Consider the following 13,849-nt stretch of genomic DNA (forward strand, 5'->3'; position numbering starts at 1 on the left):
TTTACAAGTAATTTGTATTATACATAAATCATATTTACACATTTGCCCTTTTTTTTCTTCTTCTTTTTTTTTTACATTGCTGAGAACGAAACAACTGTGTACCAGTTGAATAGTACAAACATTTCCTTCCTTTCAAAGCAGAGGTATAAAAGCTCTCCTCTCTCCTGAGAAGACGCTGGGTTCTACTCTAGTGCATTTTATCATTAAGATTTAAGGCTACGCAGGGTTCACCTAATGGACACACTCGTCTCTCGGACAGGCTTATCATCATCACTGGGTGAGGGAGTTCATTTTCCCCGACTTGTGTCTGCTGATTGTCCCTTACAGAGGTCTGTGGTTCTGCCCAGTCGCTTCCTCCAACCTTTTTATTCCCCCCACATTAAAGCTGCTGCTGACTGGTTACACTGAATAACCAATTACAATCTCTGACAACTTATTTGTTTCTGCAGTCAATTACAAATGCCGTGGGGAAAAATGTCGCAGAGTGTGAGAGCCCACGCTCATCACATTATCTCTGACCTGCTGAGAAAAAAATACATCAATTTCTCACAGCAGGAGTCACAGGGGGGAAAAAAACTAAACAAAAAACTAAACAGTTTCATACTTTCTGGTTGTTGCTGTTGTGTGAGGGAGGGAAATTGTTTAGTTATAGGTGCAGTGCTCCCTAGTGGTCAAAACACACCTTAAAGCAACACCAAAAGTCTACCCCTCTCCGTTTCTTTGACAGGATTACACCAAAGCCATAAACAAAAGACATGAAGCAACTAATTGGCAGGCCGCATAAGCCTCTTACAAGACACACTATAATAAACCAGCCTGGACGTGAAGTCAAATCCTCAACGAGACAGCGAGTTAACAAACAAGCACTTAAACGTGAGAAAAAGAGGCAGCAAGGAAGCAGTTCGGCAATCCTGCTCTGCCTTTCATGGGAAGAGGATCCTTTTTAAACGTCTCTTTGTCCTTCCTACCTGTCCCGCAGGTAGTCCTGCCCACAGCGTGAGCTTCGCAGGTCTTAAATATTAAGACGGGTCATCTTTGAAAAACTCCATAAAAGCTCACAGCCCCTTATTGAATCTACTTAAACACTTTAACCGTCTTTGGATCATTTTGCCCTTGATTAAAAAAAAAGAAATCATATTTCCTCGTATCTCACACTGATTAAAAATAAACGTGTTAACATTTTTAGGACAAAGTGCTCAAAAACACTGATGAGTGTTGACTAATCCTGAAATGATCAGAGACTCACGAGCTACCTGCTGAGTCGGTTTAGTCACGAAACAACAACAGAACATATTTGTAGCTAATGTCCACTCTCATTCCCTCTAAGCGGTTGCTTTGTCCGTAAATTAACGGCCTCCGTTCCTACGACCAGCAGCTGTGTGCATCTGCAGAATCTATTATGGGAACTGAAAGGAGGCGAAAGAGAGAGTTGATCTCTTTAACACACAGAAACCATTAGTATGCTACCTGAAGAGTTACATGCAATTAAAAAAAACGAAGGAAAGCCCTGCTTGTCGGCGCTCAGATGAAAGATGAGGGCTGCATAAAAGCCCATTGACAGGCAGATGAAACGACAATCGAGCCAATATCCATCCAAGACTCTAAAACACACTAAAGGATATGAATTGAGCCATTAGACAGAGAGAGATAACTCTCAATCCTTTCATTACTGAGCGTCTAAGAAAATACACATCTGAAGAGCTTCACTCCAAATTGGAGATAGCCATAATTCAAATAAATTAAAACCTCATTAAGGAACATGATTGATGGCATGAAGTCATCATTAAGGATTACACAAGTTAGCCAATTCCCTTTTGCTTGCAAACTGGGGACAGACTCGGCGGATCTAATCGCATCTGCTTTTTGAACACTCGACGCGAACGCCGGGCTATGATTCACTGCGACTGAAGCACTGAAACGGCTTTGGACTCTCTCTGATTAAGAAATGTTGCTAGGACCCGTAAGTTCCCCCCCGTGGGTTCAGTCATCAATTAGCTGTCAATGAATATGATTAGGTGTGAGGAGTTTCCAGTGCCACAGGGAGCTCGCTGACATTCACAGTGGCATTTGGATTTGTCTGTGTCCTTGAACGTGTGGTTGAAGTCGCATGGAAAAGGCCCTGCTTCTGTAAATTAACATCACAGCCTGCTGGTGCGGGGCTCTAGGAAAAAAGGCAGCCGTAACACACGAGCCCCTGACAGACTTGGAAGAGCCTGAAAGGCAATTCGCTGTGAAATGCTTTCAGCGTGATACTGAGCTGTCACAGATGTCTGATTTTTCAAAATGAAGAAATTCTAACCATTTATTTGGAAAAGGAAAAGATGAATTTTGGACATAGAATAACGAAAAAGTGCACAGCTAGTCCATCCTTCCCACTTTAGCTACTGAACTGAATCCTAAACGCACACCACAGCAGAGCCTAATATATCCTAATTCCCAACAAACTAAAAGCTGTGGTATTTGATTATAAAATGTATCTTCTTCCATGTAATGTTAAACAGCTCTATGTTATGACATGGAAAATTAACTAAAAGCCTTTTCAAGGTGATTCAAAAAGCCTGTGTGCGCAGGTGAATGTGTTACTACTTGGCAGCACATTCCACCGTCAGAGTGGTTTGATGGGTTCATGGTAATGATGAGGAGGAGGAGGAGGAGGAGAGCCACTTGTCTCAGCAGAAAAAAATCTCTCCATCCAGAGGCGGCTCTGGAAGGGGCTGGGAGTCTGTGAAGAGGAGAACAGGAGTCAGCATCACCCCGAAAACACAGGATTTTGATTTCTGATCAGTTGCCGGTGACGTTTCACCTTATACACATCAGGATTTTGCAACCCACAAATATTCTCTAAATGCCAAAACGAGAACTAAATGCTTCCAAAATGCAACTCATGGCTGAAATTTAGTAACAGCAACATATTTGCAGAAACTCCCAGCTTGTTTTTCTTCAAGGCTTCAAGGACAATAGGCTTGTCCTCCATTTTCCATTGCTGGAGGCCAAAAGAGAAACCACAGTCTACGAGAGAATCTGAGTTATAAGGCTTTTGTAACATAGTTTCACCAAATTTTGCACAGAAATTGAAATATGAGTTCCAAATAATTCAGAGTTGCCCGTATCACTGCTGCAAGAACACTTGTCTGAATAGTGTCCACACTGCATGAACCGGGGAGGTCAGAGTTCCTGCAACACAGGGGGTGTGCCTGTGTGCCTCAGGGTGAGTACTGTCCAGCACCAGCAGCCTTTACATTTACAGTGATTAGCCCAGAAGCAGCAACTGGCAAATTTGTGTTGGAACTGAACACAGAGAAAAAGACCAAGAATAAAGTCCAGGCTTTATTAAGCCTTTATGCCTCTAAGCTGTTATGGAAGTAACACAAGTGAAAATGTTCAAAATTCTATAGCATTTCCTCTAATCTTTCTGAGCCATCCAGGAAATTATAGTGGGGAAAATGGTGACGCTGAAATGGAATTGGATAAAAGTAAAAGATAAAAGAAGATCTGAAATGGTTTAGTGGACACCATTTTTGTCACTGATGTTTATTTGCTGCTAATTTAAACATAAACGATTCATTACTCAAGGGTGGTGGTTGTCATCAATGACACCGTAGCTTCTGTTTAAGCTCTTAGTAACACGTACTGAAAACGGTTACTGGTGGAGTTGTATAATGAAGCTGGCCAGTATGGGTTAACTGCATAGTCTAAATTCAACACTATAGTATCTCTTTTTGAACTCTGCTGCCATCAAGAGACCCACAACACACAGCAAACACACTGCTGCAGTCACAGCTGGGTAGGATATTAGCATTCCCCTTTGGGCACTTTAATGCAAACACAAAATAAACTCCTAAAGATATGTTGTTACCAACAGGGAGTCCCAACTGTGTGGCCTTATGCTGGCTCACTGCTCATTTCAGAACCATCAGTTCACATCTACATGTAGTTCATGTGTTTCATAACAAGTGTAGTTCTTCTGTGTCAGACATAAGCTCACTTCTAACAGTGTTCAAGATCCCCCTAAAAATGTAGGACAGTTGAATAATTTACTTTTGTGACTAATTTAATATTGTAACAAATTTAAGCTGCATGTGAGACCTCATGACAGCCTGAGCAGATCTGAGCATGTGACCAAAATTACACGTCTGCTTCTCACTGAGCTCACAGTTTTTTCCAAGTCTGCTTTAAAACAAGATTGGCTTCAGATCATTCTGATCAATTTCATTGTGACAGAACATATCAGGCTAACAGCTGACACAGAAAGTGGTTTAATATGGTGCAATATAGTGTTTACATGCAGGGATGCACAATGCATTTCTAATCACTGATCAGCTCTTTAAAGGTGGATTTTCTTTTTAAGTGTTATTTATTCATTAAGCATTTGCATTTTAAAAAATTCAGAAAGGAGCTGTTCAGATCAGAAGCAGATTCTACAAAGGGCAGAAGCATACGTCACCGCATATGTACATCAACACGGTGGACTTGTGCAGGAAAAATGCTCAAATTTTCTTTAATTGGATTAGGAAACGGAATATTCCTCCACTCTGAATCCAATGCAAATGTAAATAATTCTGGACCCGTTTCTTTCTGGCTGAGGTATTTATATGGAGCCTTTTTATTCTGTTTGTACTTCTAATGCAGTTAGACTAGAAACACCATCATGCATGTAAACTGGGCAGTAGGAAAACAGGCAACTCCCTCTTCATGTTCTTCCAATAGGGGAAAACAAAAGATAAAATCTAGTCTTCGTGTTTGTAATGTATATTCCAACTCAAGCGGCTCTCTCCTAAAATATCTTCTTTTTAGTTTACATTTCATTCTGTTTCCTGAGGCAGTGTCATCAAACTGAGCTGTCGTGGTGGGATAGTAACACAAAGATTGAATTTTGCAGGTAAAACTTTGAAACATTCTCCTTTCATACGTCTAACTCCGACTTGGCTTCAGATTAGATACTTAAGAGCATACATTTAAACAGAATAAACAGTTTGGATTTTGTCTCCAATCATTTCCGTGGTGGTTTCTCTGAAGTGCTGCAGTTTAGCAGAAACTAAAAGAATATCTGAAAAAAATTCTAACTTTATAAGGTCAAAAAAAATAATTATTTTTTCTACGTTAGTCATAAAGAACACTCATTTTTTTGGCTGGTCGTGACAGATGATGCACTGTGGCAGGAAACAAAAAACTACCTTGAAACTTTGCACTAAGCTGTAGACCTGACATATCCTTCCTTCTCCTTCCATTATCCATCCATCCACATGTCTACCAATAATGTCTCCTTTTCAATAATAACTAAACACAGTACATCCTTGACAAAAAGCACTCCACTCCAACCTGCTGACTCACTGTGAAACACTGAACTATTCGACTCGATCCAGCCAGTTTATCATCTTATACCTGCTGACTGTGCGCTCCCCCCTTTGGCCTTTTTCTTCTTCTTCTCCTTCTCCTTCCCATCTTTGCCCTTGTTCTTGGCTAGCTGCAGGAGGCTCTTTGAGATCTGGTTGTTGCCTTCGCTGCCCTTGAGGTTCGTGGAGGATGAGGTAAAGGGATTGAGGCCTTTCCCTTTGGGCTTGGACCGCTGGGGCTGCAGCCTCGGCAGAGAGGAGGAAGAGGAGGAGGAGAACTCCAGCGGGTCCAGCTCCAGAGACTGGGAGCTGCCAGCGAACTCATCAGACGTTGTAGAGGGAGTCCTCTGGAAAGGAAGGAACAAGAGGCGCTTAGGAAGATGAACAGCTGCGGTCTACATCTGTATGTGAATATGCATGAAAGGCTTTTTGCTAAATGATGAGCACGACTGTTTCTAGAAGAGCTCAGTTTTGGAAAATGATCATATTTCGATTTTTTGGAGAAACATAACAGTGCTGTTTGGTTTGTGTTGCAGCGATGCTCGCCAGTTAAAATGTGGCCAAGAGCTTTTTTTAAATCCACTTTTAAGAGGACCCAAGTTCAAGCCTCTGCTGTAAGCATCCATAAACATCAACCAGGCTGGAGTGTCATTGAGCGCAAAAAATGAATCCCTCCAGGCTCACACCGTGTTCCCCTGCAGCTGAGGGGGCGACAGAAGAGGCGGTTTCCCTGCAGGGATCAGCAGATTGTGTTATCATTATTATGATTTTCAGAGTGTCCCTGCTCACCTCAGCTAGACGCAGGTCCTCCATCTTGTTGAGGTGCCGCTGCATAGCCTCCCTGTCCCTCTCCAGCTTCCTCTGGGCATCTCTCAGTCTCTCCAGGTCCTTCTGGTACTCCTCCTTCTTGTTCTGCAGCTCCTGCTTCTCCTCCTCCAGGTCCTTCTGCCGCTTCAGGATTTCCTCTTCCTGCAGCGGTTGATACAAGTGTAGATTGATTTATTGAACTGACAGACACGTGAGGCGTCACATCGTATGTTTTCAGCTCCTTTCCTTTAGTGGAAACCTGCAATAACTGAGCCTGAATGAATAAAAGCTAATGACTGCCTGATTTAATATTGTGATCACATTCAGTGTCTCAACCTCTCCTTAATGCACGTTTCCCCAACAGGAAAAAATAAGCTGGGAAAAAAAAACTGAAGTCTAGACTTTACCAATGCTGACTGAATAATTTATTGTCTCCTCATATATTAAATCAACTTCATAACTCCACAGGTGCTGCTGCTTGCTGTGCATTATGAAGCTGATCACAACTGCATTTAACTTGTTGATTTCAGCCCACAATCAACTTATTATCGTTTAAGTATTCAAACTTTGGGGACACACTGCAGGGAATCACACGCGCTGGTGATAATGAGTGTGAAATTCATTTAAACAAACAATGACCCACTTGACAGATGCAAGGATATACTGCTCATATCATCCAAGGTGCAGTCACTACCAGTAAACAGAACGTTAATCATCTCCATGTCTGCTCGAATAGTTCGGGTTTCTTGTACTGTTGTAATGCTCAAACTCTTAAACATTAGTTTCTTTGCAGATCTGGATGACTAAGTGATCACTATTTTGTAATCATTCTGCCATTTGGCATTAATTTAATATGGAAAACAATGAGCATAAATTGCACAATTGAGCACTCACGTGTCTCATTCACCCACTTTTTTCTACATCTTAAGTTAACATTCAGACAGATGATGAACGTGTCAAATATCCTTGCCCAAGGATGCTTTGGCACACAGACTGGAGCAGCCAGAAATCAAACCACCAACCTACTACATGGTTTGCTTTACCTCCTGAGCCACAGCTGCCCTAATTCACAAACAGACAGAATGTTTACTGCATGTTGTTCAGCCTTTAGTTAGTGCGACGTTTCAGCCAGCCGTGGAGGTGAAGCTACTACCACGCCTTTGCAGCCTTGTCAGATGAAATTTGACCCTGCAACTTTTCTTTCAGCGTTTCAAGCTTGTCAGTGAAAGCTATATTTGAAGGCAGTGTACCATCTCTTTAAAGCACCACAGAAGACTTTAATGCCCTGCACAAGTACGCATTGTAATTTATCAGATAAAACACTGCATGAGGTGAAACACTGCAGCATGAAACCATCCTGGGGGGTTACTGTCAGAATTATAGCTGCCCTGAAACTATTAATAATAAACAGGGCTAGTGGAAGATGATGCATAGTTACCTGTGCGTGCACTTGTGCCTCCCTCTCAGCGAGCTGCTTTTCCCTGAGCTCCCACTCCTTCTCTCTTCTCCTCTTCTCCTCAGCATGAGCTGCCTGTTGTCTCTGCAGGGATGCCAACTCCTGCCGCTGCTTCTCCAGGCTGCGCTGCTTCTCCTGTTCGATCAGCGAGCTGGGCCGGGAGGACGGTCGTGATAACGATGTGCAAGAGGACGAGCGCTCACTCAGGGCCTGCCGCTGGTCCTCTATGAAACTGTCCTGCTGGACTACCACTGCCTGTGTTAGACAGAGCCACAGAGATTAGGTTAGACATACCCATCCTGTGGATTGTGGGGTATTCTGCACTGGCTCTGTGTGGATGGAGGTCTTTTTTCTGTTCTTTTCATTGGAAAGCTTCACAGACTTGCATCATGTCAGTTCTAAACTGGAGCGCTGGATGTATTGTCATGCTTAGAAACCATCATACCTGCAGAGTGCTTAGCAGAAGATGCAGGTTGGAGACACTGTGGAGGACCTGCTGTTGAAAAAGAGAGAGCAGTGAGTATAACCTCAAACCTCCGGCTGTGTTCTTGTTATCCAGGAGAAAAATCCACTTCAGCTGCAAGGACAAAGCTCTTTGATGTTGCCTTACTTCCTGCTCCACTTGACATGTTAAAACTCACCATTATCGGTAGCGGTGTTTTATACAATATCAATTTATAACAATATGCTGATTTAACTTTACAGAGATCTGACCTTTCCTGCGCTCAGATATTAGCACAGTAACCTTGTATTTGTCATCCGTGTTTACAAGGACTCAAAAGTGATCCAAACCACGTTACTGCGAACTAAACAAAACAGCTTTCATAAAGTGACACGTCTGGAGGAAATGTTGTGGTGTCACACAGAATATTTTAATATAATAATAAAAAACTGATTTTACTAAACTTAAAGTTGTTTATAGCTCCACAAACCAAGTATTGCTTTAAAATCACACTTTGCAGCCACGATAATAAAACCGCTGACAGATGAAGTTACAAATGTTGATCTTCTTTGAATCGTTAAGTCTTGCATTATTGTAAATGCTACTTTAATTCACTGACCTACACATCATGACTGACTAAGCACACTCATATTATCAAAAGCACACAAACCACCAGGAAAATGTTCCCTGCTTCACTGCAAAAAAATGTTCAGGAATAGCTCAACGAATATGACAAGGAGCCAAAGGCATCAATACACCAGAATAGGACCCATATCTGCAGACAGAGGCATGTACAAAGGGAGGCCATGGAAAGCCTCCTTAACTCGTTTCCCCCTTGGACTTATTCTAACCCTTGTTTTTCTTTGCTAAAGACTGGCTATTCTGACTAAGGAGTAATTTTACTTTTTAAATAAAATACTTTTAGGAAGAAACATTGAAGAAATAAAATAATTAGAACTACTTTGGGCATATTTTTATGGTTCATGTTTTATTATACTTAAATAAGTTTATGACTTATTCAAATAAAAGGTTCTAAATACCCATTTTGCCATTTTGCAAAACAGCTCAGGGCTGGATATCAGCTTAAAAGTTATTCACAGTGATTTTTGCACAGATTTCCGACAATGTATCTCTTCCTGATCAAATGTTCTGATTTCCTGTTGTTCCTACAGTTGAAAATGCTCCCAAAGCTGCAAAAGTCATGTAGCCTAAGCTCTGCACCATTTATGGTTTTATATCGCGTGCAGCGTTAGCAACATGAAACGCAAACAACTTCACCGACCCACTAACATGGTTTTAGACTTTTAGTCTTGTATTAACTGCTTACTGCTCTTTGATGCTGCAAAAATATCATATTTATTAGTTAAGCCTTATTTCTTCCTGTTATTTTACAGCGCTACGCTGCATGAGCTGCTTCTGATTATTGTGCATTTTAATAACAATTTTCACTTAAAACTCTTCCTACTTTTATTAAATGACAGCTTACTTTGCTTGGCACACGCTCACTTTCACTTTGAGCTATTTTGTTATTTATTACTTAGCAGAGCTTTTTACAGAAACAGCAGTAAATCCCTAAATGTGGGCAGCAGGGTCGTTTAGATTAAGTAAAAACAATTTCAAATTTGAATTTCTAAAAAAATTTATATGTTGTTATTGATGGAGTACAAAAGTGTTTGATAGGTGGCAAAAGGAAAGCTGTTAGCGGCAAATCAACCTCAACAAGTGAATAATAATAATTAAACGAGTCGATCAAAACCAAAAGGAGGAAACAGTCCATCACAGTTCTGAGTCATGATCAGTGCTGTGGTTAAAGGTTTGTGGAAGACTTTCAGATTTCAAACTGGGCCGACGCATTCTGGCTGAACTTGAGCTTTACTGCTGTTTGAGACAACACGCTGATTAATGCCGGTAACAATGCCGCTGACACAGGGTTTTGGCAGTTTCTATGTAAACAGCGACTTGAACTGAATTAGACACAGGAAGTCAGTGTTACCTCACTGTTCCTCTTCAGCAGCTGCAGCAGGTTGGCGTTTCCTCCCTGCACACAAACATTAAGACACACTGAGCAAGCTAAAACACAATAATATACTCGCATGCAAACATCTGCTCTTGTGTATACTGTATATATCAGTGAGCAAATGTGATTAAAGTTGCACATGTGGGTGTGCTGTGAAGTCTAATTGTATCTGGCTATGATTATGTATGACGGATTTAGTGTCGTGCCGCTTTATTTTAAACGGGGACGAGACGAACTGTTCTAAAAAGGTATTTTCAGTTTACAAAAGAACGGCACAGACCAACGTGAATACAATAGAAGATGGAAGGCTGGAATCAACTCTGCATTGTATTTTTTAATGATGACTCGGACTTCTGAACACCCTTCTTTTACTGCTGAACTCTCTTTGAACTTTGGCACCATGCCTGGGGTGAAATGTTAAGAAAAATTAAATGCTTCCCTTCTGTTTTCAGAGAGCAGCATTTACAAGGAATGGCCTGGTGAATAGCTGGCTCCTTTTTCTTTATTAAACAGTACATTACGTTTACTGTAGCCTGTCTCTGCTAAAAGATTCAAGACACAATAATGTGCAGTCCAGCTGCTGGTATATGCAGTATAAATGACTACAAAGGCTGGCATCCAGTGCAGAACTACAATAGCAGCACCTAAAGGCACTCCATTCATTTCCATCATCTATTGAATCCTACACAACTGATGGTCGCCATTAGCAACGGGACCTGGGAGGAAGAGTCAAGAGGCTAATTCACTGGAGGGAGAGAAGCAGTTAAATTCATCTTAATGGTATTGTTAGTGTTGGAGGACAAATGCACCCCCACACATGCCCTCAGGTTCTCTGTGACGTGTAGGGGCACATTGGCTTCAGAGTCAAGGAGAATAACTGGCTGCTGGGATGCAGACCTTCTTTAAAACGCTGTCGGACTCAGTCCTGCGCAGGTCTCCCGCCATATCCTCACTCTCATCTCTGTCTCCACCTGATATAAAGAGAAACCACAGGAAAAAAAGATGTGATCAAGAAGAGTGCTGCAAGACAAAAGGAGAACTCTAAGAGCTAGAATATGAAAAAAGACAAATGTGACTGGAATTCAACCAAAACAACAGGCTATGTCCTCAAAAAAACAAACAAACAAACCCAACAACAGTAAGCTGCTCTGCTCAGTCAAAGTCAAATGCTGGGGGAAAAACCAAACCAAAAACAGCTAGGGTGAACAGGAAAGGAAAGCACTGCAGATCACAAGTTCACCACAAAGAAAGAAAACACACAGAAAAAGATCCGAAACACTGCAGTGGTCAGATGTCATGTCAATGAACAGTTTATTTTCTTTGAAGTATCAGTGAGAGCACAGACTTATATGAAGCATGCCAGGTAATCCACATATTTTTGACATTGCCTCCTGGTGACAGCAGCTACAGACTACCAGCACCAAATCATGCCAGGACCTTTAGCCTCTCCACAGCTGTGGCACATCTGCAGGCTGCTTTGCAACCCCCACCACCACCCCAGATCCTCTTTTAAATGCTAAAACTTCATCGGTGACAATGTCTGTCATTAATGGCTGTTCTGTTATGGCAGCTCATGTTGCCTTTCCTTCCACATATGTGCACACGGAAGAGCGGGAACGTCCCAGAACAGAGCCAAACCGCCAAATCTAAACTACTGCAGATGGAAATAACAACCTCTTGATTACAATGGCCCAGCCTGAATTATGGTTACTTATCAGAATGTGGGTGATTAAATGCAAACTCTTTCTTCTTGGTGAAAAGTTTTGGTGGCGAATATGAGCACAAATATGTAACTGAAAAGCAAAATTCGTGTTTTATGAAGCAGGATGGAGACTTAGTAACTACAGGTTGGAAAAATCAACCTCTTCAGATCCATTTTTACCAATTTTGTAGTTTTGCTGGGTTGTTTTTCCCCACATTTGTCATTTAACACCACCAGGGCTGCAGCTGAAAAACAATGGCATCTAAATGACACATGGATTTCATTAAATAAATACACTGCAATTATAGTCAAATCTCCACATCTTAATGACAGAGCTGTGATGCTGAAAGTCTATTAACTTATGCAGTCTGCATTTTGACCAATTTTCCTTCCGGCTTCTAATCAGGCCCCAGAAGAGGAACAAAATTAGCTAAATGAACACCGCAACTCTGTAACTTAAACAGAGTTGGTAGACGTGGTGTACAAATTAAGAATTTGTTTGGTGTTCATACTGAAATAAGGTGAGGTGATATAATGATTAATATTAACATCAACCGAGACCTCAAGCTGATCAACCCCGCCCTGCAAGGAAACACTTTTTCTCTGCACCCTGTCGTTTCCGACAAGGTTAATAAAAGTCCTTCGTTTACCATTAGAGAGAGATCCTGTGCAATTTTGTGTGATAGTGAAATTCTATGATTTTAAAAAACAGAAATGACACTTAAAATTGGGGGAATCGTAGATATAATTCATGCTTTTGACACAGAGTTGACTTCCTTGGCGGCCATCATTTCTTTGGATATATGGAAAATGAGAAATTCTCACTACATTTCAGTGAAAAGCAAAGTCTGACAGATCAGTGCAGCAGAGCAGGCCATTCAGATATGCAACCTCTCAAACAGTCTGCAGGAGAGCTTTTGTAACCTCCCCCCCTCCCCCACCACCAAAAAAAATCCAAAGTATTACAGGTTTTATATTGTCAACAAGTGACTCCTGTGAAGGTTACAGCCGGGTTTGCTATGTCAATAAAATACGTGGCTCTCACATAGTCTCTGCAGAAACTCGGGAAGGAATCAAAAGATTTTCTGCTGACCTACATTCATGTTGTGTTTATGTTGAATCTGACATCTCATCTGATTTATTATTTATTATGAATTATGTTCTGCCTTTTTCTTTTACATTCTTTTAGTTTCACTGCTATTCTTTTATTTACATTTTCTTCCTTCTCCACCTACAGAGACTTGTGTAAAGTCTACATTTACTTTAAAATATAATTAACAGTCAACACATTTATCTATCTGTTATATTCCCTTACATTAGTCTCTATATTTCATTATGTTTGCTTATTTAAATAAATCAAGTCTGCAATAGTGTTTAAGAGACATCCCCCTTAGACAAAAATATCATTGTTTAGCTGTAGTTTTCCAGGTATGCTGGCGATGTAGAGATCTGGACCTCTTAGAGCTCTTGTGGTTCAATGGATTCGACACTATCAGCTTGCAAGCCACCAGTTCAGAGATATCGCCCCAGGCCACCTTTCCCTCAGGAAGCTCCAGCTCTGCTGTCCAAGCCTCCGTCTGAAATGTTTTATCTAACTGCTCTGAACAGGGGAATTGTGGGGAGAGGTGGGTATGACCACCAAAACCCCGTTTCAAGATGAAAAATGAAATATTCCACTTTTAAAAACTGTGCTTTGGCTTTCAGCAGTGTTGTTACACATTTGCAGTCCAGTCACCAAGTCGGTGCAGTTATCTTGACAAGCAGGTGGGGGTTCAGCATGTTTCCCTGCACTGGATTGCACAATGTTTAAAAAAAAAAAGAAGAAGAAGAAGAAAATAAAACGTAAAGGAAAAAAGACACCAGCAAATGTCCAGAGCAACACACTTACTCTTACTGCTGTGCATCTGGTGACTGTCGAAGCCTCCGAAGGTCTCAGCCCTGCGGGGCAAACACACCGGCCCCGCACCACCTCCTCCTCCTCCCTCCTGGACGCTGGCCATGGCCCCGCCCAGGCTGCCATTCACCAGTGTCTGTAACGTCTCCACTGTCACGGACACACACAGAAGGAAACATCAGCGTGCAGGTCAGTAAG

At 41.6% G+C, this 13,849-nt stretch overlaps 1 protein-coding gene and 1 long non-coding RNA gene across 7 annotated transcripts in view; one reads left to right on the plus strand and one right to left on the minus strand.

Annotated features, from left to right (window-relative positions):
• Positions 1-54: 54 nt before the first annotated feature.
• LOC120721343 (A-kinase anchor protein 13) overlaps positions 55-13,849 on the minus strand; it is a 125,678-nt gene continuing 111,883 nt past the window's right edge. For 4 of the 6 annotated variants that reach the window (XM_040011610.1, XM_040011605.1, XM_040011607.1 and 1 more), the window contains 8 exons: positions 13,646-13,801; positions 10,953-11,026; positions 10,032-10,076; positions 8,042-8,092; positions 7,579-7,851; positions 6,123-6,305; positions 5,383-5,680; positions 55-2,722 (listed from right to left, as the gene is read on the minus strand). In XM_040011610.1, the coding sequence (XP_039867544.1) occupies positions 2,670-2,722; positions 5,383-5,680; positions 6,123-6,305; positions 7,579-7,851; positions 8,042-8,092; positions 10,032-10,076; positions 10,953-11,026; positions 13,646-13,801 (1,133 nt within the window). In that variant the 3' untranslated portion in view covers positions 55-2,669. The remainder of the gene's footprint in view (positions 2,723-5,382; positions 5,681-6,122; positions 6,306-7,578; positions 7,852-8,041; positions 8,093-10,031; positions 10,077-10,952; positions 11,027-13,645; positions 13,802-13,849) is intronic. The other 2 variants (XM_040011609.1, XM_040011608.1) reach the window with 2 other exon arrangements.
• On the plus strand, positions 5,630-6,558 carry LOC120721345. Its single transcript, XR_005693156.1, has 2 exons — positions 5,630-5,736; positions 5,870-6,558. It is a non-coding gene; the product is annotated as an uncharacterized LOC120721345 (long non-coding RNA).

Source organism: Simochromis diagramma, unplaced genomic scaffold, assembly GCF_900408965.1.
Source record: "Simochromis diagramma unplaced genomic scaffold, fSimDia1.1 OVJJ01000603.1, whole genome shotgun sequence".
NCBI lineage: Eukaryota > Metazoa > Chordata > Actinopteri > Cichliformes > Cichlidae > Simochromis > Simochromis diagramma.